The sequence below is a fragment of the Vulpes vulpes genome, chromosome 1 (genome assembly GCF_048418805.1).
Source record: "Vulpes vulpes isolate BD-2025 chromosome 1, VulVul3, whole genome shotgun sequence".
Taxonomy (NCBI): domain Eukaryota; kingdom Metazoa; phylum Chordata; class Mammalia; order Carnivora; family Canidae; genus Vulpes; species Vulpes vulpes.
In genome coordinates, this window is record NC_132780.1 from 105,232,455 (window position 1) to 105,254,829 (window position 22,375).

The 22,375-nt window shown below is 35.1% G+C and overlaps 1 protein-coding gene and 1 pseudogene across 12 annotated transcripts in view; one reads left to right on the plus strand and one right to left on the minus strand.

The window, feature by feature from the left end:
• Window positions 1-1,283: 1,283 nt before the first annotated feature.
• The window catches only part of SENP7 (SUMO specific peptidase 7), a 147,875-nt gene continuing 126,783 nt past the window's right edge, over window positions 1,284-22,375 (minus strand). For all 12 annotated transcript variants that reach the window (XM_025989969.2, XM_025989968.2, XM_025989967.2 and 9 more), the window contains 8 exons: window positions 15,960-16,082; window positions 12,334-12,426; window positions 11,579-11,691; window positions 10,748-10,800; window positions 5,325-5,368; window positions 5,165-5,233; window positions 4,349-4,499; window positions 1,284-3,128 (listed from right to left, as the gene is read on the minus strand). In XM_025989969.2, the coding sequence (XP_025845754.2) occupies window positions 2,991-3,128; window positions 4,349-4,499; window positions 5,165-5,233; window positions 5,325-5,368; window positions 10,748-10,800; window positions 11,579-11,691; window positions 12,334-12,426; window positions 15,960-16,082 (784 nt within the window). In that variant the 3' untranslated portion in view covers window positions 1,284-2,990. The remainder of the gene's footprint in view (window positions 3,129-4,348; window positions 4,500-5,164; window positions 5,234-5,324; window positions 5,369-10,747; window positions 10,801-11,578; window positions 11,692-12,333; window positions 12,427-15,959; window positions 16,083-22,375) is intronic.
• Window positions 8,934-9,278, plus strand: LOC112913391 (small ribosomal subunit protein eS26 pseudogene; annotated as a pseudogene).

Here is a 22,375-nt window from a genome sequence, read left to right on the forward strand (position 1 = left end):
CTCGATCCTGGGACTTCAGGATCATGCCCTGAGCCAAAGGCAGGAGCTCAACTGCTGAGCCACCCAGGCGTCCTGTATTTATATCTTATGTCATGTACCTCTAGTAAGTTCTCTGGAAAAAAATAAAAAGTTCTGTAAAGATCTAAAACATATTTCTCTTGAAAATCCTAAAATAAAATAGTCCTGACTGATTTCTTTAGCCCCCAAAAGGGATACACTAAGTTATAAGAGAAGAGACCAGCTGGGTGGGTGTAGACCATACCAGCATAAGGAAGCCTCATACCCACAAAAGCTTGTAATGGCCTCTAGGCAAAGTTTCCAAATTTCCACAAAGACAAGCTCAATTATAAGAGACTCTACAGAAGGAAGTAAAGTTTGTTTTCCAATAAAGTTTTATATATTTCTCGTATGTATGTCTACTCACAGTCCTCCCAGACCAGACATAGTTCAACAATTAGAGGTCATTTTCATTTTCACAATAAAAAAAAAATACTGAATACAGATGACATTTCACATTTATTTTAGTTCAGTACATTTCCAAAGAAACACTACTGAAAGAAAGAAAACCCAAAATAATTTGCTAGGAAGAAAAGGCTTAAGCTTAGTGCTAAGCCAAAAGCAATTACAGCATAAATGAATAATTTTATATGATTAAAAAGCAGGTGACACTGGAAAGATGATGACAGCACATAGATTGCAACCAGATTAGAAAGGGTTCTGTATGAGCCCTATTTTTCCCTGTAAACATAAAAAGGAAACACGCTGATTATTAGAGGCATTAAACTTTTCTAAGTCCTAGTTAAGTGATTGGATGGGAGTAAAAAAAAAAAGCTATCACCTTTTTTAACCCCAGAGTTGTAAATTAAAAACAGTATTATTTTCTCTAGGAAGACTGTCCCTGTACAGTAACAACCCTCTCACTACCTCTCTATCACCTCTAACACACACACAGCTAGGATGAACTCTGTCCTGAGCTAAAAGAAACTCTAAGATAGTTTTTACCAGGAATATTAAAGCTATTCTTATGCCCATTTCTCCCACTAGACTATAAATGACTCAGGAATAAAAGCTGCCATTCATTTTTTTATACCTAGTAAATTGCCTACCTCTAGTAGATGCTCCAAAAATGTTTCCTGAGCAGACAAACTAACTATGTGTCTGTTAAAGTAGAAAGAAAAATTAACCTAAGTATCAGTTATAAGATAGGCACTGGGTATCATAAATTTGAAAATTTGTTTCCAAGAAAAGCTCATGTTTCTTAAGAAAAGAAAGTTACGCTGTAATTTAATGAATTGGAAACAGGTTTAATATAAAATGTTGATATTCAACGCATTATTTCCACATGAATTTAGGAAAATGAATTTTAAACAATCTTCAAAACATGATAAAGGACAGTGGTACCTTTGAAAAACATACAAACAAAAAAATTAAGAAGTCACAAGAAGATGTGTTACATACTTGCTTTCCCAAAATTAGATATACAAATAATAGTCATTTTAAAAAATACCCTCCCATACACACACAAATTGGGAATGAAGACATGTAACTACAACCATCTTTATAAGAAATCCCCAAAAGACAAATATCTTTAACAATATAAAGACGGTGACAAGATTAACAAAAACTCAAAAACAATGAGGCTTAACTGACAACTTCAAACTTCAAATTCACATGATTTTGAAATAAAATGTTCCAACTTTTAGCTTTATCTTAAATTGCCCTTGCTTCACTGCTCTTATACAGTTAACAATATAAATCCAAGAGATGCATAAAACAGAAGATTAAAATAATACTCTTAAAAAGCATGTTTCTTATCTGAGAAAATACAATATAACTGTCCCCTCAAATTTTTCCTGATAACATTAAAGGTTTGGGAAGTGTTTAATCATATAATACCACCATCATCACATGAATTCAAAATTGTTACCTGAACATTTAATAAAACTTATGCCCCATAGGGATCTTAGGTCTCTAAAACCTACAATTTCAAATATAAAAGCAATTCGAGCAGTCTGGCTTTGCAGATGAATACCAGGTAAACAGAGCTATAAAATTATATATTTAGTCCTAACAATAAATAAGATTTTGAGGGTATTTTTTAATTAAAGTTAAGAGGACACCAATTTTATCTTCTATACTTACAGAAACTGTGTACATACATCTTAAGATATCAGAATTAGACAGAAGACAATATTGATAAAGCTATACCTCAAAGAAATAAGTTGAGCTACATATGTAATTTTTAAAAACCTGTTTTGGACAGCTAGGATTTTTTCATTCCAAATTCCATTCTAATGAATGAACTAAATTCTTAGATCCCCACATATGACATCAAAAGAAAAAGAAAACATGTAACAATTACAGTAGAGTAACGGTTTCATTTAGCAATTGAGAAAAATAAGCTGCGCTTTGAAAGAGTCCATTTTTATCATCTTCCTAACATCATGTCTTCTTTTACACTATACAAAAGGGATGCCGTAAATGGCATTTTCTGAAGCCTTAATACTAAATTCTTCTTTTAAAAAATACACAGTATTCATACTGCATGCTTGAGCTGCAAAGAATAGAATTACAATATAATGTGACTTGTCAACAAATTTGACAAGCACTGGGGCTGGCACCAGGGAGGACCTAACTCCCCTCAACTCCCAGTTTTATGGAAGTACAGATCACATAGTTTTATTATCTACAAAAACATTCCCACATTTACATATGCTATTGCATAATCAGAAGCATATTTAATCTGAAAAATATCCAATATTTTTGAAATTTTAATTTCTAATAAGTTTATCTATATCACCCCCCATTTTCCACTGCATCTATGAGATCTCAACAATCTAATAATATATCTTATATATTTTAAATACTGTTCAATGACTTATAAAACTACCACAAGTTATTTTCTTTTCTGTGAGCTGACTAACACAAATGCTGGTAAGCGGCTTTCCAGTAATCTTATAGAACATCTGTGTCATGTTTGTACAGATTAACTAGCTACTGCTGCCCTTCTGTTGCTGTAAATGAAGTTTTAAAATGAGCTCTCGAATATCTTCCCGTTTGGTCTTTATTACATGACGAGGAAACCATTTCTCCAAATGAATTGGAAGTTCAAAATTAACAATAGGATCCTAATGAGAGAAAAAAAAGAATGCAATCACTTTAGCAGTACAATTTAAACTTGTTTTAATTTCATTTTACAAGAAATAAGAAACTGCTAGCTTTTTAAAATTACAGCTCTACTGAGATGTAATTCTACATAATTTACCCAAAACTATGTATTACTGTTCCTCCCCAATTATATCAAAAGTTCTAACCATATACTATAACCCTTACATGCTGAAAGTATCTCAAGTACTAGTCAAAAATACCCTATACTCCTATACCCATCTTCAGAATACCACACTGAAAAAATGGGGCTGGTTGCCAGAACAACCACCAATGCAGTAATAGGGTTGGAACTTGCAGTCCTAACCCTTGACCCTCAGAGAGGGGAGAAGGGCTTCACAAATTATGTTGGTAATGACTAAAGTAATGAGGTGACAGTTTAAAAAGCAAAGAGCGATTTCTTGCTTTTAAAATTTCTGCCTAAATACTGCTACCTATAGCATCACTGATGAGCTAGAAAATAACACTTGTTACTCTATTAATCTAGCTTATGGTTTTCTGAGCTTCTTGAATATACCGGTCTGTTAGTTTTGAAATTTTTTTCTTCAAATTTTTGTCTTTCTCTCTCTCCTATCCTAATCCTTCTAGAACTCTTAATTACATATAAATTACACTTTGACTTTATCACACTTGTCTTTTATATTCTGTTCTTTACGTTTTTTTTCTCTTTGAAATACAGTAGGATTCCTTCTATTGCCCTTTTTTTTTTAAGTTTAATCCTGTCTTCTGCTGCATCCAAGTCTATCAAATCCAACCAGTAAGTTCTTTTTTTCCCTTCTACGTTTTTATTTACATTCCAGTTAGTTAAAAAACAATATAATATTAGTTTCAGGCGTAGAATTGAGTGACTCATCACATACATACAACACCCAGTGCTCATCACAAGTTCCAGTAAATTCTTAATTTCATATATTAATCATTTTCAGCTCTAGAATGTCCACTTGGTTTTTTTAGTAGATTTCATCTTTATCCATTTTGTTCATCTTTGACTATTTTCTCTGACATATTATTCAAACTATTTTAAAGTTCTTATCTGTGAAATAACTCTAATATCTGGATTATATGTGGCTTTATTTATTTTTTCTTTCTTGAGTGTAATTTTTTCTTGCTGCTTTGCTTGCCCAGTAATTTGTGATTATATACTGGTACTTGCGAATAAAAATTTATTTACATCTTTACATACCTTAAAGAAGCTCTCCACATACTGCAGTAAATATACTCCACAATCACTGCTATTATCTTGTTTAGGAACCTTAGGGCATAGGTCCACCATGTTTGTTTTGCTGAATTCCCGATGAGTTTTTCGTTTAACTTCCCACTCTACCTCTAAATACCTTGAATCATCAAAAAGTACAGTGACTCTAGTAGAAATTCCTGATTATTCAACATAAAGAAGGAAAAACATTTGCTGCCTGAGGTGTTGCCTCACGACAAATTTCCAAATTTAACAGTACAAATTATAGTATGTGAGGCTTCAAGGGTTACTACTTAAAAGAAAGTCATTTGAGTTTCAAACTTAAAGCTAGACTTTTTTCAATAACTCAATTTTCATAACTCATACACATAAACTCATTTATATTATGAAGTAAACTAACAGATTATTTTAAAACTTTAGTTGCTATTTCCAGATCCTACAGTTAATTACAAAATTACACACATACACTCTAATAAAAATGTGAAAAAGTCCTCATTTTTTCTAAAATATTTTGATAACTACTAATAAACTGCAATGCTCCTTTATAAAAATATGCTTGTTAGATTATGAATACAAATTCTGAATTTGCTCTTAATATATACAAGTTGATATTTGAGAAATATTAATACTTGAATATTAACATACAATAGGATATTTATTATTGATTAGATCTGTATGTAGACATCTAAATACATAATAAATTATAATTCCAGATACATAGTGTTTTCAGTAATTCTTAAAGTAGCTTCAAAATTACTCAGATTTTTTAGATAACAGACTGAGAGTAAAATTGTCATTACTTACTCTCGTAAATTCTGAACTGTGTTTTGTATAGAAGCAGCTTTCAAGGAATCTAGTATGAGAATGCATGGCCTGTGAAAAGCAAAAGAAGAAATCAAGGTGTACGTATCTGTATATGAATTTAAATATCTAAAAAAAAAACACTATTACAGCATGTACGTACCTTTTACACATTTTCTTTGGTACTGATGTATTCGTCTCAGTACTCTGAAATAACAGGAATTTTTATGACTTTGCAATTAAAACCAGTTTGAATAAATTAATATGTTACTCTTTAAAATGTCTGAAAGACTCTAAAATTAAAATTTCAAATTAGAGTTCTTTTCATCTAAAGTGAACCAACATCATTTTTTCAGAAATTCATTGATTTATTTTCTTATACTGGTGAAACAGTGTCTTACACACTTATATGTGGATTCAAGAAGTTATGGAACTATAACAAAGCATTATAAAACCCTAAAACTTCAATTACTTCTGTTCAGACTTACCATCTTAAGCAAAGATAAACAAGTTAATTTAAGCTACACTTACATACATTTTCTAACCCAACATATGATGTTGGTGGAGACAAATTTGAGAAACAACAGATCAATCTTAAGCAGATTTCTTTTTTTTTTTTTTTTTGCAGATTTCTTTAATGAAAAACTTCTCAGTACCTTTATTATTCTAATATAACAATGAATCTTTAAGAAAGGAATAGGACACAGGCTTTATCCAACTTAACTGACCTTACAATCCTTTTAACATAATCCGCAACTTAGAACAACTGTTCCAAGAAACCTAATTTGGGCAGCCTGTGCCTTTTTTTTTTTTTTTTTTTAAGATTTTATTTATTTGAGAGAGACAGAGCACAGGGAGGGGGGTGAGGGGCAGAGGGAATGAGAGAAGCAGGCTCTCTGTTAAGCAGGAGTCTGAGGTGAGGCTTGTTCCCAGGACCCTTAGATTGTGATGGAGCTGAAGGCAGACATTTAACCAACTCAGCCACCCAGGCACCCCTAGGAAAGCCGTTTCTATAAGCAAGAAGAAACTCCCCTATCATGTCATTGTTAGAGCAGAAAAGGAACTTCCTTCTTTCTGCCCACCCTGTACTAGTAACGGTAAAGACATAAGCCTATGCCAGTATAGCAAGGCTGCTGCTCTCTGTACATACAAACAAAACAAAACAAAACGAACCAAAAATCACTAGGTGACTACCTTAATCAATTATGACACCAAATGTAGACGATGCATACCAGTTTGGAGGTCCATAAATGAAAAATTAACAAAACACAAAAATGTGGAGACTAAATCACCAAAGAGTCAACAAAGAAATCAAAGAAGAAAAAAAAATACATGGAGACAAATGAAAACAAAAACACAACAGTCCAAAATCTCTGAGATGCTACAAAAGCAGTTCTAAGATTAGGATTGGTTTATAGTGATATAGGCCTACCTTAACAAACAAGAAAAATCTCAAACAATCTAACCTCATACCTAAAGATATCAGAAAAGAAAGATCCAACAAAGCCCAAAGCTAAAAGGAAGGAAATAATAAAGATCAGGGTGGAAATAAATGAAATAAAAACTAAAAAAAAAAAAAAAAAGAAAGAAAGAAAGAAAAGAAAAGATTAATGAAACCAAGAACTGGGTCTTTGAAAATATAAACAAAATGATGAACCTTTACCTAGAATCATCAAGAAAAAAAGACAGAGGACTCAAATAAAATCGGAAATGAAAGATGAGAAATGACAACATTCCAGAAATACAAAGGATTATAAAAACTACTATGAAAATTTACATACCAAATTGGACAACCTAGAAAAAAATGAATATAGTCCTAGAAACATACAATCTTCCAAAAGAGAATCAGAAAGAAATAGAAAATCTGAATGATTTACTAGTAATTACTAGTAAATGAAACTGAATCAATAAGCAAAGAACAAACAAAAAGTCAATGACCAGATAGATTCATAGATGATTCTACAAATATTTAAAGAGTTAGGAAGCGCCCGGGTGGCTCAGTCTGTTAAACGCCTGACTCGGGTTTCAATTCAAGTTATGATCTCAGGATCATGAGATCGAACCCCATGTCAGGCTCTACAGTCAGTGTGGAGTCTGCTTGTCCCTCCCCCTCTGCTCCTCCCTCTGCTTGCTCTTTCTCTGTCTCTGTCTCTCTCTCAAATAAATATATAATCTTGAAAAAAAAAAACATAAGGAAAAATTAGTATCTATTCTCCTCAAACTATTCCAAAAAATAGAAGAGAAGCTTCTCCAACTATTCTACAAGGCCAGCATGACTCTGATACTGAAACCAGACAAAGACACCACAATAAAAGAAAACTACAAGCCAAAATCCCTGATAAACATAGATGTAAAAATCATCAATAAAATATTAACAAACTGAATTTGACACTACATTAAAAGAATCATACTTGTATGGAGAAAAGCTAAAGGCTTCTCCTCTAAGATCAGGAACAAAGTTGTCCACTTTTACCACTTTTATTCAACATATTACTGGAAGTTTAGCAATCAGACAAGAAGAGAAATAAAAGGCAAACAAATTGGTAAGGGAGAAATAAAACTGTCACTCTACACAGATGACATACTATATATAGAAAACCCTAAAGACTGCACCAAAAAACTATTAGAATTGACAAATGAAATCAGTAAAGTTGCAAGATACAAAATGAATATATAGAAATCTGCTGCATTTCCCTACACTAATAACAAAAAGCAAAAGCAGAAATTAAGAAAACAATCCCATTTACAATTGCACCAAAAAAAAGAAACAAACAAACAAACAAACAAACAAACCTAGGAATAAACTTAACCTAGAAGGTGAAAGATCTGTATTCTGAAAACTGTAAAATACTGATGAAAAAAATTGAAGGCAAATAAATAAATGGAAAGATATACCATGCTCATGGATTTAGAGAATTAACATTGTTAAAATGCCCATGCCACACAAAGTCATCTACAGAATCAATGCAATCTCTATCAAAATACCAATAGCATTTTTCACAGAACCAGTAAAAATAATCCTAAAATTTATATGTAACCACAAAAGACCCCAAATAACCAAAGCAATCTTGAGAAAGAAGAATGAAGCTGGAGAGATCTCAATCTCAGATTTCAAGCTACTACAATGCTACAATAATCAAAACAGTATGATACTGCCAGAAAAAGAGACACATAGATCAATGGAACAAGATAGAGAGTCCAGGAAAAAACCCACACCTACTCGGTCAATTAATCTACAACAAAGGAGGCAAAAATATACAATGGGGAAAAGACAGTCTCTTCAATGAAATGATGTCAGGAAAATGAGACAGCTACATACCAAGAAATGAACTAGACCACTTTCTTACACTATACATAAAATTAAACTCAAAATTAAAGACCTACAAAAAAACATTAAAGACCTAAGTTTAAGACCTGAAACCATAAAACTACCTAAAGAAAACACAGGCAGTAATCTCTTGGACATCAGCCCTAGCAACATTTTTCTAGATTTGTTTCCTCAGGCAAGGAAATCAAAACAAAAATAAGCAATTGGGATTTCATGAAAATAAAAAGCTTTTGCACAGCAAAAGAAACCATCAACAAAATGAAGAGGCAATCTAGTGAATAGGAGAAGATATTTGCCAATGCTATATCAGATAGAGATTAATATCCAAAATAAATAAAGAGCTTATACAATTCAACACACACACAAAAAATCCAATTAAAGATGTGCAGGACCTGAAGAGACATAAGACATACAGATGGATCCTCTCTCAGTCTTGCACCCAAGATGACCAAAAGAAGGAATAATGGTCGTGCCAAAAAAGGCCACGGCCACATGCAGCCTATTCACTGCACCAACTGCGCCCATTGTATGCCCAAGGACAAGGCCATTAAGAAGTTCGTTATTCGGAACATAGTAGAGGCCGCCGCCATCAGGGACATTTCTGAAGCGAGTGTCTTTGACGCCTATGTGCTTCCTAGGCTCTATGTGAAACTACATTATTGCGTGAGTTGTGCCATTCACAGCAAGGTAGTCAGGAATCACTCTTGTGAAGCACGGAAGGACCGGACACCCTCACCCCGATTCAGACCCACAGGTGCTGTCCAACGACCTCTACTGAAGCCTATGTAAGGAGCTAAGTCCTTAACGACTAAGAAAAAGTGTTCTCCAGAAAAAAAATAAATGGTGATTATACTTTAAAAAAGAAAAAAAAGAAGATATACAGATAGCCAACAAACACATGAAAAAGTGTTCAACATCACTAATCATCAGGGAAATGCAAACCAAAACCATAATGAAATACCACCTTACACCTGCCAGAATAGCTAAAATCAAAAAGACAAAAAATAACAAGCGGTGGTGAGAATGTGAAGAAAAAGGAATCCACATAAACTATTGCTGAGAATGTAAACTGGTTTTCTACGGCCACTGTGTAAAATACTATGGAATTTCCTCAAAAAATTAAAAAGAGAAATACCATATAATCCGATAATTTCACCACTCCGTATTCACCCAAAGAAAGTGAAAACACTGATTTGAAAAAATACATGCACCACTATGTTTACTGCAGCATTATTTACAATAGCCAAGATATGGAAGCAGTCTGAGTGCCCACTGATAGATGAATGGATAAAGAAGATGTAGTGTGTACAAACACATGCACAGATACCCACACACACAGAGGAGTATTACTCGCATATGAAAGACTAAAATCTTGTCACCTGCAATGACATGGATGGAGACAGAGCATACAATACCTAGTGAAGACTGAGAAAGACAAATACCCTAAGATTTCATTCATAGGTGAAATCTAAAAAGCAAATGAATGAATAAACAAACAAAAAGTAGAATCAGACTTGCGAATACAGAAAACAAACTGATGGTTGCTAGAGGAGAGAAGGGTCACAGGATGGGCAAAATGGGTGAAGAGGAATGGGAGATAAAGGCTTCTAAGTTATGAAATAAGTAAATCACAGGAATAAAAGACATAACATAAAGAATATAGTTAATGATACTGTGATAGTACTGTATGGTGACAGATGGTGGCTATGCCTGTGGTAAGCATAGTAGAATATTTAAACTAGTCAAATCACTATGTTGTACACCTGAAACTAAAGTAACACTGTATGTCAACTACACTCAAATAAAAAGAATTTTTAAATATATATATATACACACACACACATATATATTTTTAAATATATTTTAAATATATATATATTTGGGTGTGTGTGCGTGTGCATGATGCGTGCACATGCATGCTTGTTTAGGTTACTAATTACACAAAGCTAAAAAAAAAAAAATGCTGCTATAATGAAGAATAAAAGTACACCTGAGAAGTAGCCAACCAAATGATCAGATAAACTACTGAATAAACAAATCAAGAAAGTTAAAGTCAGCTAAACAAGTATAAGAGGAATGATAATTTCTCCTATTCTCCTTCCTACCCCCATAAAATACATCAAAGAACCAAAAAACAACACAATTTATTATGGTCCAACAATATCCATCATAGTCTACCTCACTACACCCTATTTTATAGATAAAATTATTATATTCAAGTATTTTCCTTTTCTCATATCTATCAAGAACATACTTACTTGGGACTCCTCTGTACCCAAAGACAGTCCTGAAGTAGTATGTTGATCATTATCTAGTTAGAAATAATAAAGCACTTATGAGTATTTATTTTATGTCTAAGGCAAAATATTTAGCTGTGGTTTGGGCCAGTATTGATGATAATGGCTATTAATAACTCTGCTTACTGTTTAGCCTACACCTATAAACACATAATTTTCATTTTTTTTTCTCAAAAAAAATTAGGCTAATTTGCTTACTTAAGGTTTGGATTGTAACTTAAGAAAAATCATGGAAGAATTCTAAGAGACCTGATATTATCTAGCCAAGTTTCCAGTGTTAACAAGACTTGTATTCATTTAGATTAAGAAAAAATGAAAAAGATTTCATGACCAAAAAACTCATGAATTCAGTAAGGTTGCAAGACACAAAATTAATAAATAGAAATTTGTTGTGGTTCTTTACACTAATAACAGGTAGCAGAAAGAGAAATTACAAAAACAATTACATTTACAATTGCACCAAAAAGAATAAAATATCTAATAGTATATTTAACCAGGGAGGCAAAAGACCTGAATTGGGTCTATGCCTGCAGATCCATAATATGAATTCTGAGTCATGTTAGCAAGATTACTCTATAAAAAAATGCTACGATAAAACTTGACATAACAGTGTAACTGAAGAATTACATTTTGTCTATACATGAGGTTGGGCATTTATTATGAAATTTTCAGATTTCTTATTCTTTCTTCTAATAAGTTTCATGATAAAAAAACTATACAATCTTTTAACTGCATATTGTTCACCATAATCATTTACTGTTATCATTAAAAACACTACATTAAGTTTATCACCTATTGTTTTGTTGTCATGTTGAGACTGCTGAACCTGGGAGCCCTGTGGAAAATCTTCATATATAGCTTCTTCTAACCATGGAAAACAAATGACTGCAAGATACCAGTGAGACCTGTTGAAAAAGAAATACAATCAGAATAACATAAAATCTAAACAATGCAGAGGAACATGTTCTAAAACTAAAGCTGAAAATATGGGTATGACAAAGTTCATACCAATTTTGAAGAAGCCCATTATAACATCTGACACAATATGGAATACACATTCCAAAAGTAATTAAATAAGTAGTAAGACTACTTAGTGTAAAATTTGAGTTACTTCAAATTTATTTACTTTCATCACACAATCTTGTGTTTCCTATTGAGGAACTACTTTAACAAATAAACACACAGCATCACTTATTTTGTACTTAAACAGCTTGTTCTCTTAAAGTTTTCAGATTCATCCAAAAATCTTTTGATCTTTTATTTAGAAAATCTTTTAAATCCAAAAAAGAAAAATTCAATGTCTCAATCATTACAGTCTTGTGGGCATTTATCATTTTATTTTTTTCACAATATTTATAATATAACTACACTGTCAAACCAAAATCTAAGATAAGTAACTCATAGTTTTAGCTACTTCCTTGGAATAAATTAAAAATAATATCAGGAATTTATATACCCATACTTTTTATTGATTATTAATCTAAAAACAGACAAAATATTTTTTCTATACTCCCTAATTTTGTTTTTAAATAAACTGAAATACTCACGACTCATTTACAGGCACAAAAATGTAATCTTTGTTAAAGATGTTTATATGACGAGTCCATGTTCTTACTCTTTTATGTCTTCTCTGTGCCATTCTGGGAATATGAAAGATAGATGTATTTTACACATAAAAAATTAAAATTTTAGATACAGATTTCAAGAGTAATTTTGATACACTGAAAAATGGTAGGTTTGGTTTCCTTGATATGACCTTTAAGATATATACTATTTAACACAACATATTAAGATATATAATATTCACCTCTTTTAATTAACTCCTGATTGTTCTTAAATCTAATCACTATTTATAAATAACATCATACAATAAAAGCAGTCTACAAAATGTGTTATATATTCCAAAAGTAGCTCAGGAACTGAAAATAAATAGCTATCCTCTTATTAAGTTCCATCTGGACATGATAAAAACATTATCATTAAACTGTAAGAGAGGGATCCCTGGGTGGCGCAGCAGTTTGGCGCCTGCCTTTGGCCCAGGGCGCGATCCTGGAGACCCGGGATCGAATCCCACATCAGGCTCCCGGTGCATGGAGCCTGCTTCTCCCTCTGCCTGTGTCTCTGCCTCTTTCTCTCTGTATGACTATCATAAAAAATAAATAAATAAATAAATAAAAAATAAATAAATAAACTGTAAGAGAATGGTCTAGATGTTTTATCTGTGATGAGGGTGGTATTAAAATTTAATGGAAGAGGAGGAATGAGGCATATATTCTTAGATTTTTTTAAAGATGACATCTTTCATTTCATATATAAGGAAATTATATGACAAGTTAAATACATTCACCATTTATCCATCTTTCATTTTACTTATTCAATATTTATTAGGTTCCTAAACAATTAATAAAAATCACCCATACTGCCTTTAAAGAATTTACAAAATAATGAGGGCAGAAAACAACTACAATAAATAACTAAAATGTAAGTGTTATAAGGGATTTAAAGAAATTATTTTACAGCATTTAAAAGAGACAGGAAAGAATTGGGACAGGAAAGAAAAGAGAAATAACTCTTTTCTCTATCTTATCAGGAAAATTAAGGAAGGAAGGTATCAAACCAAGTCTGAATATCAAAGAAAGTTTAGGGAAGGATGGTATTTAACAGTGACATAAAAGAGATGGTATGTGACTTCTGGCTCAATCCCTTCAAGAACCTCTCTTTCTTTGCAAATCGTTAAGTTCTTTTATACAAATCATTAATTTTTTATACAAATCATTAAGTTCTTTTATATTTATATACCAAGTAATACAGGAAAAATATCTTTGCCCCATCTCTGTTCATTTGAATATCTAACCAAACTCACAGGGACAAATATTAGGAAGAAGATGGAATCTAGAATATGGTTATTAAAAAAAGTGGTAGGAATTAGACATTATGTAGATCAACTTTATAAAATAATCAGAAGTTGGGGCACCAGGCTCAGTCGGTTAAACATGTGACTTCAGCTCAGGTCATGATCTCGAGGTCCTGGGACTGAGCCCTGTGTTGCCCTCCCCAATCAGCTGGCAGTCTGCTTCTCCCTCTGCCCCTCCCTTTGTTTGTTCCCCTCCCCCTCTCTCAAATAAATGACTAAAATCTTTAAAAAGAAAAAACAAAGAAAATCTTAGATAGACACCTGGTTCTTTTTTGTTATGCCCATTCAATAAGATACATTATTCTCTTTTGAGTTCCTAGTATGTTCCAAGCACTGAACAAAAGGTACTGAGGATAAAGGAGAAAATAAGACAGATGAAGTGCATGACCTCATAAAGCTTAACTCTAGGACAGGCAAACAAACAAATAAATGACTAGAGATCTTGTTATGAAACAAAAAAGTGCCAAGAGAAGAAATTTCAGTCAGAAAATAGGAAAGACCTTTGCATATTTGAAAACTGAAAAGAGGTAGGTTGAGCTCAGTGAAGTAGGATAAGTGAGGGGAAACAATGTCACGAGATGGAGAGAAGCCAGGTACGTCAGCATCTGATAATCTATAGTAATGAGTTTGCGCATCATTTAGTCTGCAATATCCTAACACTAGTAGTTTGAGCCACTTATCGGGGATTTATTTACCATTTTAGGTTTATATCCTTACCACTTTGATTCTGGGCTTTTTATTTTTTTACTGATTTGTAGAAATTCTTTGTGTGAATATTAATTACATATACTTCAAGCCAAGCATTAGTAGGAGTATCTGTGTATGTGTGAAAGACACACACACACACACACACACACACACAGTTGACCCTTGAACAACGAGGGGATTGGTGGAACCAATCCCCCCCCACCACAGAGTTGAAAACCTATATATGTAACTTCTATTCCCCAAAACCTTAACTAATAATGGCCTACTGTTGATCAGAAGTCTTACTAATAATATGAAGCCAATTAACACATATTTTGTATGTTATATATATAATGTATTGTGTTATATACTATACTATACTATAGTATACTATAGTATACATTATACTATACTATAATGTATTGTAAAAATACAGTAAGCTAGAAAAAATATTAAAATCATAAGGAAAATATATTTATCAAATATATAATATTTACACTGTATTTATCCAAAAAATCCTGTATGTAAGTGGACCCCCCCCCCCCCCCAGTTCAACGCATGTGGTTCCAGGGTCAACTGAATGTGTGTATGTGTGTGTATAAGATACTAAGTATAGTATCTAAATATAGTATCATATATATATCTTACCCTGGAATATGCCACTTATATATCTTTGTTTTGTATTACTTTTATACAAGATCAAATATCTAATATCTGATTTTAATTTTTAAAATTATTTTAAAATATAAAACCACAGTAGAATCTACCTGCTTTCATTTCATCAGTTTCTAGTCGGCTATGCCAAACATGGACTAGTAATCTTAAAACAAAATTTAAGATTAAATCACAGTACTATCAATTTCTATATATATACAATAGAACAGGAAGACATCAAAAAAAGTTAACTATCAAATTTATTTAATAAATCTTCCCCTTCCATATATCCCTCCTCATTAACTGATAGTAAGGTAAATTATGCAAACATAGTATTTTGTATAATTTACAGTAGTTTAACTAAAGAGTAGTATATTTTGGTGAGAGTCTCACCAGGAAATAAAAGACACCCTATATATTTAAGACAGATAAAATGTAATGCAGAGAACTGGCTACAGTGATGATAGAGAAAGTCCAAAGCCAAAAAAGGGAGCAGCAAGGCAACCCGAGATTAGCATAGAAGGAAACTACTATACCCCTACACTAAAGGGCAATGGGGAAGAAGCAGTAGTACCTCTAGTAGGAGCTCGCACTCTTACGGATCTGTCCAATGAAAGACAGGACCCGCAGAGAAAATACAGCCACTGCCAAAATCACTGCCTAATGCAAAGAGGGTAAGGAGGAAATAACCTGACTTTCTCTCCTTCCTTGCCCTCCAACTTTCCGTGTCCCCCACAGAACATGTACTTGGAAATGCAGTCTGCAAGAGTCAGCCTCCTGTGATAGGGAACAGAATAGTGGAAGGGTGAGAAGTATATCTTAGAGCAAAAAGGCCTGCATAAGAAGTTTTTTCACTTAGAAGCATCAAAAGAGCATATTTTCCTCTTAAAACTTAAGTACACTGAAAGATTAACTTACGAAAGATTTGGATTATCTTCTGTTAAATTATTTTCCTTTCTTGTTAAGCATTTATAGAAAAAGCTACTAAAAATGTGACTTCGTTCAACAAGTTCATCTGATGCCTTCTCCAATATAAGATACCTGTAAAATAGCAACACCATGAAAGTAAGTTATTTTTTTAATTTTATTTGGTCTTCTCCCAATTATCTTGTGTGTTCTGGAAATCTTCATTTTTATGGCCAATTAAATTCAAAGCAATCTTGAAATTTCCTCTGATTTCAGTTTTTTTTTGATTCTTTATTTATGTCACCTTCCATCAAGATTATTTAAAGCAGAAATTGCCCGTTATACTTTCATTTACTTAATAACAAGTATTATCAAATTCCTAACATGTACCAAGCACCATGTTTACAGTAAGATATAAAATAAGAGGGGGAAAAAAGTACCTGTCACCATATAGCTTTATAATCCAGAACGATGAATATAGAAGGACAAATTAATCAAATACTGAAACCAATGAGACTCCTAAAATAAATCTAGAAAAACTTTATTATGAGATATGCCTAATCTACAAATCCTTAGTCCATTTCTATGAAAATAATTCTTCAACATAAGCTTGTAATTCAATCATTTAGTGCTTAAACCCTTCGTAATTCAAGAACTCTACTATTCTTAATAGTTTACACAGGTTCAAAAAATGACTTTGTAATTTCTGTTTTAAAAAGCATAAAAGACAAACACAACTTGACATTTTTTTTAATGTGGCTATGGAGAGGCTTTGCTAAATGGAAAGAGATAAAAATGAAGTTTCTGATGTCCTAGAAATATTATTTTGATCTGAATGATGATTATATAGATATATAGATATAGATATATAAACATTCTCTCAAAAATAAATAAAATCTTTTAAAAAAAGATTTTATTTATTCATTCATGAGAGACACAGAGAGAGAGAGGCAGACACACAGGCAGAGGGAGAAGCAGGCTCCATGCAGGGAGCCCAACATGGGACTCGATCCCGGGTTTCCAGGATCACGCCCTGGGATGAAGGCGGCGCTAAACCGCTGAGCAACCCAGGCTGCCCTAGAAATTAGTTTAAACAATAAAGTTAGAATACACTCTGAGGGATGCCTGGGTGGCTCAGCAGTTGAGCATCTGCCTTCGGCTCAGGGCATAAATCAGGGGTCCTGGGATCAAGTTCCATATCAAGCTCCCCTGCCTCAAGCTGCCCTGCTTTTCCTTCTGTCTGTGTCTCTATCTCTCTATACATATATATCTCCATGAATAAACAAATAAAATCTTTTAAAAAATCCCCTCTGAAAAAAAAAATCCCCTCTGAAAAGAAGTCAGTGAGACAGAGATACAGGCAATTCAGTGAAAAGGAAGTATAGAAAAGTACTATTGGAAATAAACTAGGAATAAAACTGTATTTGTTAACTCTAAGAAAACATAAAAACTAATAATATAATCCAGTTCATCTCACTAAATATAAATTTGACACTATTACAGGAATATAAAAATGAGTAAGATATAATAAGATGCTTAAACTTTAGGAGAATGTCATAATACCACTAACTAACTGTAAAATCAGGTACTATAAAAGAGATGAAAATGAAGTGTCATGGTAGTTAATATCTGTTTAGAAGATCAGGAAAAGTTTTAAGAAGGCACCACTTGAGAGGAACCTTGAAAGAGAAATAAAACTTCAACAGGTTGAGATAAAGAGGAAAGTCTACTGGAATCAAGAAAAATATGGCACTAAGGCATAAGAGTGAGTAGGAATGGGCTTTGTTTAGTAAACTGTTTATAATTCAATTTTCCTTGACTATGTAATATGTACAGGGTTGTTCGTAGGCTAAAAAGGTAGTGTCATATTATCAAGACTCTCGAATGCCAGACTGTCTGAACTCATTCTGACCAATAATAAGAAATTACTTTAAGTTTCTCATAGGAATTGCATTCATAGTGTAGTTTAATAGCAGTGGTTGTGATATACCTAATGGACAGGCAAACAGAGATAAAGGATAGAAGACTCATAATAATAATAATTGAGATAAGAAGTACTAGAAAATCAGGTAAGAACAATAATTCAGTTAAGAAATACTAGAAAATCATGATGACAAAAGAAAAATAGATGAATTTGAGATAGAATCTACTAAAATTATCAAATAAGTATGCAGAGAAGGAAGGGAGGGTAAAGAGTCAATGGTAATGGAGATTTCTGCTTCCAGCCAAGATGAAATAAGAGAGCCTATATTTACCATCCTGGATAAAGGAAGCAAAAAAAAATCATACAAAAAAATATATGAAACAATAATTTTCAAAACAATGGACATCAGGCAACAAAGAACAGGGATGTCTGAAAAATGGGAAATCAACAAAGATGAGCTCCACTAGTGCCCTGGCTGACTGTGCTGGTAGCTTCCACGCTACAGCACAGGAAGGAGTAACCCAGAGGGCAGACTGCAAGTTGAGGAGATGCTACTCAATACAGACCAACGCAGCTAGAATTTGCAGATCAGAATACTGAAAAGGGGGATCCCTGGGTGGCGCAGCGGTTTGGCGCCTGCCTTTGGCCCAGGGCGCGATCCTGGAGACCCGGGATCGAATCCCACATCAGGCTCCCGGTGCATGGAGCCTGCTTCTCCCTCTGCCTATATCTCTGCCTCTCTCTGTGTGTGTCTCTCTTGCATAAATAAATAAAATCTTTAAAAAAAAAAAAAAAACAGAATACTGAAAAGGGAAGAGCTATAGATAAAGAGAACTCCAGACATCTGCAGAGAGTCCTCCTTAAGTATTCAGAAGAACACTGGTCACCACACACATATGAGGAAAAGGCTGGGGAGAGAACTACCTGAAAAGACATGAAGGAACTGGTAGCCAGCCACAAAAATAGTGCCCGTTCTTACCAGACTGGGAAAATCTCGTTAATACATGAGGCCTTGAGTAGAGAATATTTTTAAAAAGAACAAAATCAAGCTTCTAGAGATCAAATGTAAAGTATCTGAGATGAAGAATAAATGCGAGAGACCAGCCGGAACGCTACAGTGAGAAGAGTTCGCGCTTCTATCAGGTAGGAAGACGGGGAAAAAGAAATAAAGACACAAAAGGCCTCCAAGGGGGAGGGGCCCCGCGAGGAGCCGGGCTGAGGCCGGGGCGAGTGTCCCCAGGACAGGAGAGCCCCGTCCCGGAGGAGCAGGAGCTGCACCGACCTTCCCCGCGGAAAGGCCTCCCGGGGAATTGGAGCAGGATCCCCAGAAAGGCGGGGATGCCCTCGGGCTCCCTGGGACAGTGACAGAGGAACTGCGCCCCGGGAGATGCGCCGAGCTCCCTAAGGGCTGCAGCGCTCGGCGGGGCTCGGGCTGCGGCTCCGCGGAGGGGGCTTCGGGGCTCTGGGAGCAGCTCAGCGGCGGCGGCTCGGGCGGAGGAAGAAGCTCCGTGGAGGGGGCGGCGCGGCTCCGGGAACAGCTCGGAGGGGCTCGGGCGGCGGCTCCGCGGAGGGGGCTGCGGGGCGGGAGCGCGAATCCAACAGCGCAGGCCCCGGAGCACAGGGCGCCGGGACACAGCCCAGGATCCGGCCTCCCCCAGGGACAGGCAGAGGCCGGGAGGACTCAGGACAGCAAGGACGCTCCTGCCTGGAACTGAGCAGATCAGCGGCCCCGCCCCGGAGCCCCCAGGCCCTGCAGCCGGAGAGCCCCGGAGCTACTGCGGGGGCTGACTACAGGGTCTCAGAGCTGCCCCCGCCACTGTGGCTTCCTCCCGGGGCCTCACGGGGTAAACAACCCCCACTGAGCCCTGCACCAGGCAGGGGCAGAGCAGCTCCCCCAAGTGCTAACACCTGAGAATCAGCACAGCAGGCCCCTCCCCCAGAAGACCAGCGAGATGGACCAGTTCCAGGGGAAGTCAAGGGACTTAAAGTATACAGAATCGGAAGATACTCCCCCAGTGTTTTTTTTTTTGTTTTGTTTCTTTGTTTTTGTTTTGTTTTGTGCTTTTTTTTTCTTTCGTTCTTCTTGATTTCTGATTGCTTCCCCCATCCCACCCCACCTTTTTTTTCTTTTTTCTCCTTTCTTTCTTTTTCTCTTTTTCTTCTCTTCCCCCCCCCCTTTTTTTTTCTTCTCTTTTCTCTTTTTCTCTTTTCTTTCCTTCTCTCTCTTTTTCTCCTTTTCCCAATACAACTTGTTTTTGGCCACTCTGCACTGAGCAAAACGACTAGAAGGAAAACCTCACCTCAAAAAAAAGAATCAGAAACAGCCTTCTCTCCCACAGAGTTACAAAATCTGGATTACAATTCAATGTCAGAAAGCCAATTCAGAAGCACTATTTTACAGCTACTGGTGGCTCTAGAAAAAAACATAAAGGACTCAAGAGACTTCATGACTGCAGAATTTAGATCCAATCAGGCAGAAATTAAAAATCAATTAAATGAGATGCAATCCAAGCTAGAAGTCCTAACGACGAGGCTTAACGAGGTGGAAGAACGAGTGAGTGACATAGAAGACAAGTTGATGGCAAAGAGGGAAACTGAAGAAAAAAGAGACAGGCAATTAAAAGACCATGAGGATAGATTAAGGGAAATCAATGACAGCCTGAGGAAGAAAAACCTACGTTTAATTGGGGTTCCCGAGGGCGCCGAAAGGGACAGAGGGCCAGAATATGTATTTGAACAAATCCTAGCTGAAAACTTTCCTAATCTGGGAAGGGAAACAGGCATTCAGATCCAGGAAATAGAGAGATCCCCCCCTAAAATCAACAAAAACCGTTCAACACCTCAACATTTAATAGTGAAGCTTGCAAATTCCAAAGATAAGGAGAAGATCCTTAAAGCAGCAAGAGAAAAAAAGTCCCTGACTTTTATGGGAAGGAATATTAGGGTAACAGCAGACCTCTCCACAGAGACCTGGCAGGCCAGAAAGGGCTGGCAGGATATATTCAGGGTCCTAAATGAAAAGAACATGCAACCAAGAATACTTTATCCAGCAAGGCTTTCATTCAAAATGGAAGGAGAGATACAGAGCTTCCAAGACAGGCAGGAACTGAAAGAATATGTAACCTCCAACCCAGCTCTGCAAGAAATTTTAAGGGGGACTCTTAAAATTCCCCTTTAAGAAGTTCAGTGGAACAATCCACAAAAACAAGGACTGAATAGATATGATGACACTAAACTCATATCTCTCAATAGTAACTCTGAACGTGAATGGGCTTAATGACCCCATCAAAAGGCGCAGGGTTTCAGACTGGATAAAAAAGCAGGACCCATCTATTTGCTGTCTACAAGAGACTCATTTTAGAAAGAAGGACACCTACAACCTGAAAATAAAAGGTTGGAGAACCATTTACCATTCAAATGGTCCTCAAAAGAAAGCAGGGGTTGCCATCCTTGTATCAGATAAATTAAAATTTACCCTGAAGACTATAGTGAGAGATGAAGAGGGACACTATCTCATACTCAAAGGATCTATCCAACAAGAGGACTTAACAATCCTCAATATATATGCCCCGAATGCGGGAGCTGCCAAATATTTAAACCAATTAATAACCAAACTGAAGAAATACTTTGATAATAATACACTTATACTTGGTGACTTCAATCTAGCTCTCTCTATACTAGATAGGTCTTCTAAGCACAACATATCCAAAGAAACAAGAGCTTTAAATGATACACTGGACCAGATGGATTTCACAGATATCTACAGAACTTTACATCCAAACTCAACTGAATACACATTCTTCTCAAGTGCACATGGAACTTTCTCCAGAATAGACCACATACTGGGTCACAAATCAGGTCTGAACCGATACCAAAAGATCGGGATAGTCCCCTGTATATTCTCAGACCATAATGCCTTGAAATTAGAACTTAATCACAACAAGAAGTTTGGAAGGACCACAAACACGTGGAGGTTAAGGACCATCCTGCTAAAAGATGAAAAGGTCAACCAGGAAATTAAGGAAGAATTAAAAAGATTCATGGAAACTAATGAGAATGAAGATACAACCGTTCAAAATCTTTGGGATGCAGCAAAAGCAGTCCTGAGGGGGAAATACATTGCAATACAAGCATCCATTCAAAAACTGGAAAGAACTCAAATTCAAAAGCTCACCTTACACATAAAGGAACTAGAGAAAAAGCAACAAATAGACCCCACCCCCAGCAGAAGAAGACAGTTAATTAAAATTCGAGCAGAACTAAATGATATCGAGACCAAAAGAACTGTGGAACAGATCAACAGAACCAGGAGTTGGTTCTTTGAAAGAATTAATAAGATAGATAAACCATAAACAAAAAATAATAATAAATAATAAAAAGAAGATAGATAAACCATTAGCCAACCTTATTAAAAAGAAGAGAGAGAAGACTCAAATTAATAAAATCATGAATGAGAAAGGAGAGATCACTACCAACACCAAGGAAATACAAACGATTTTAAAAA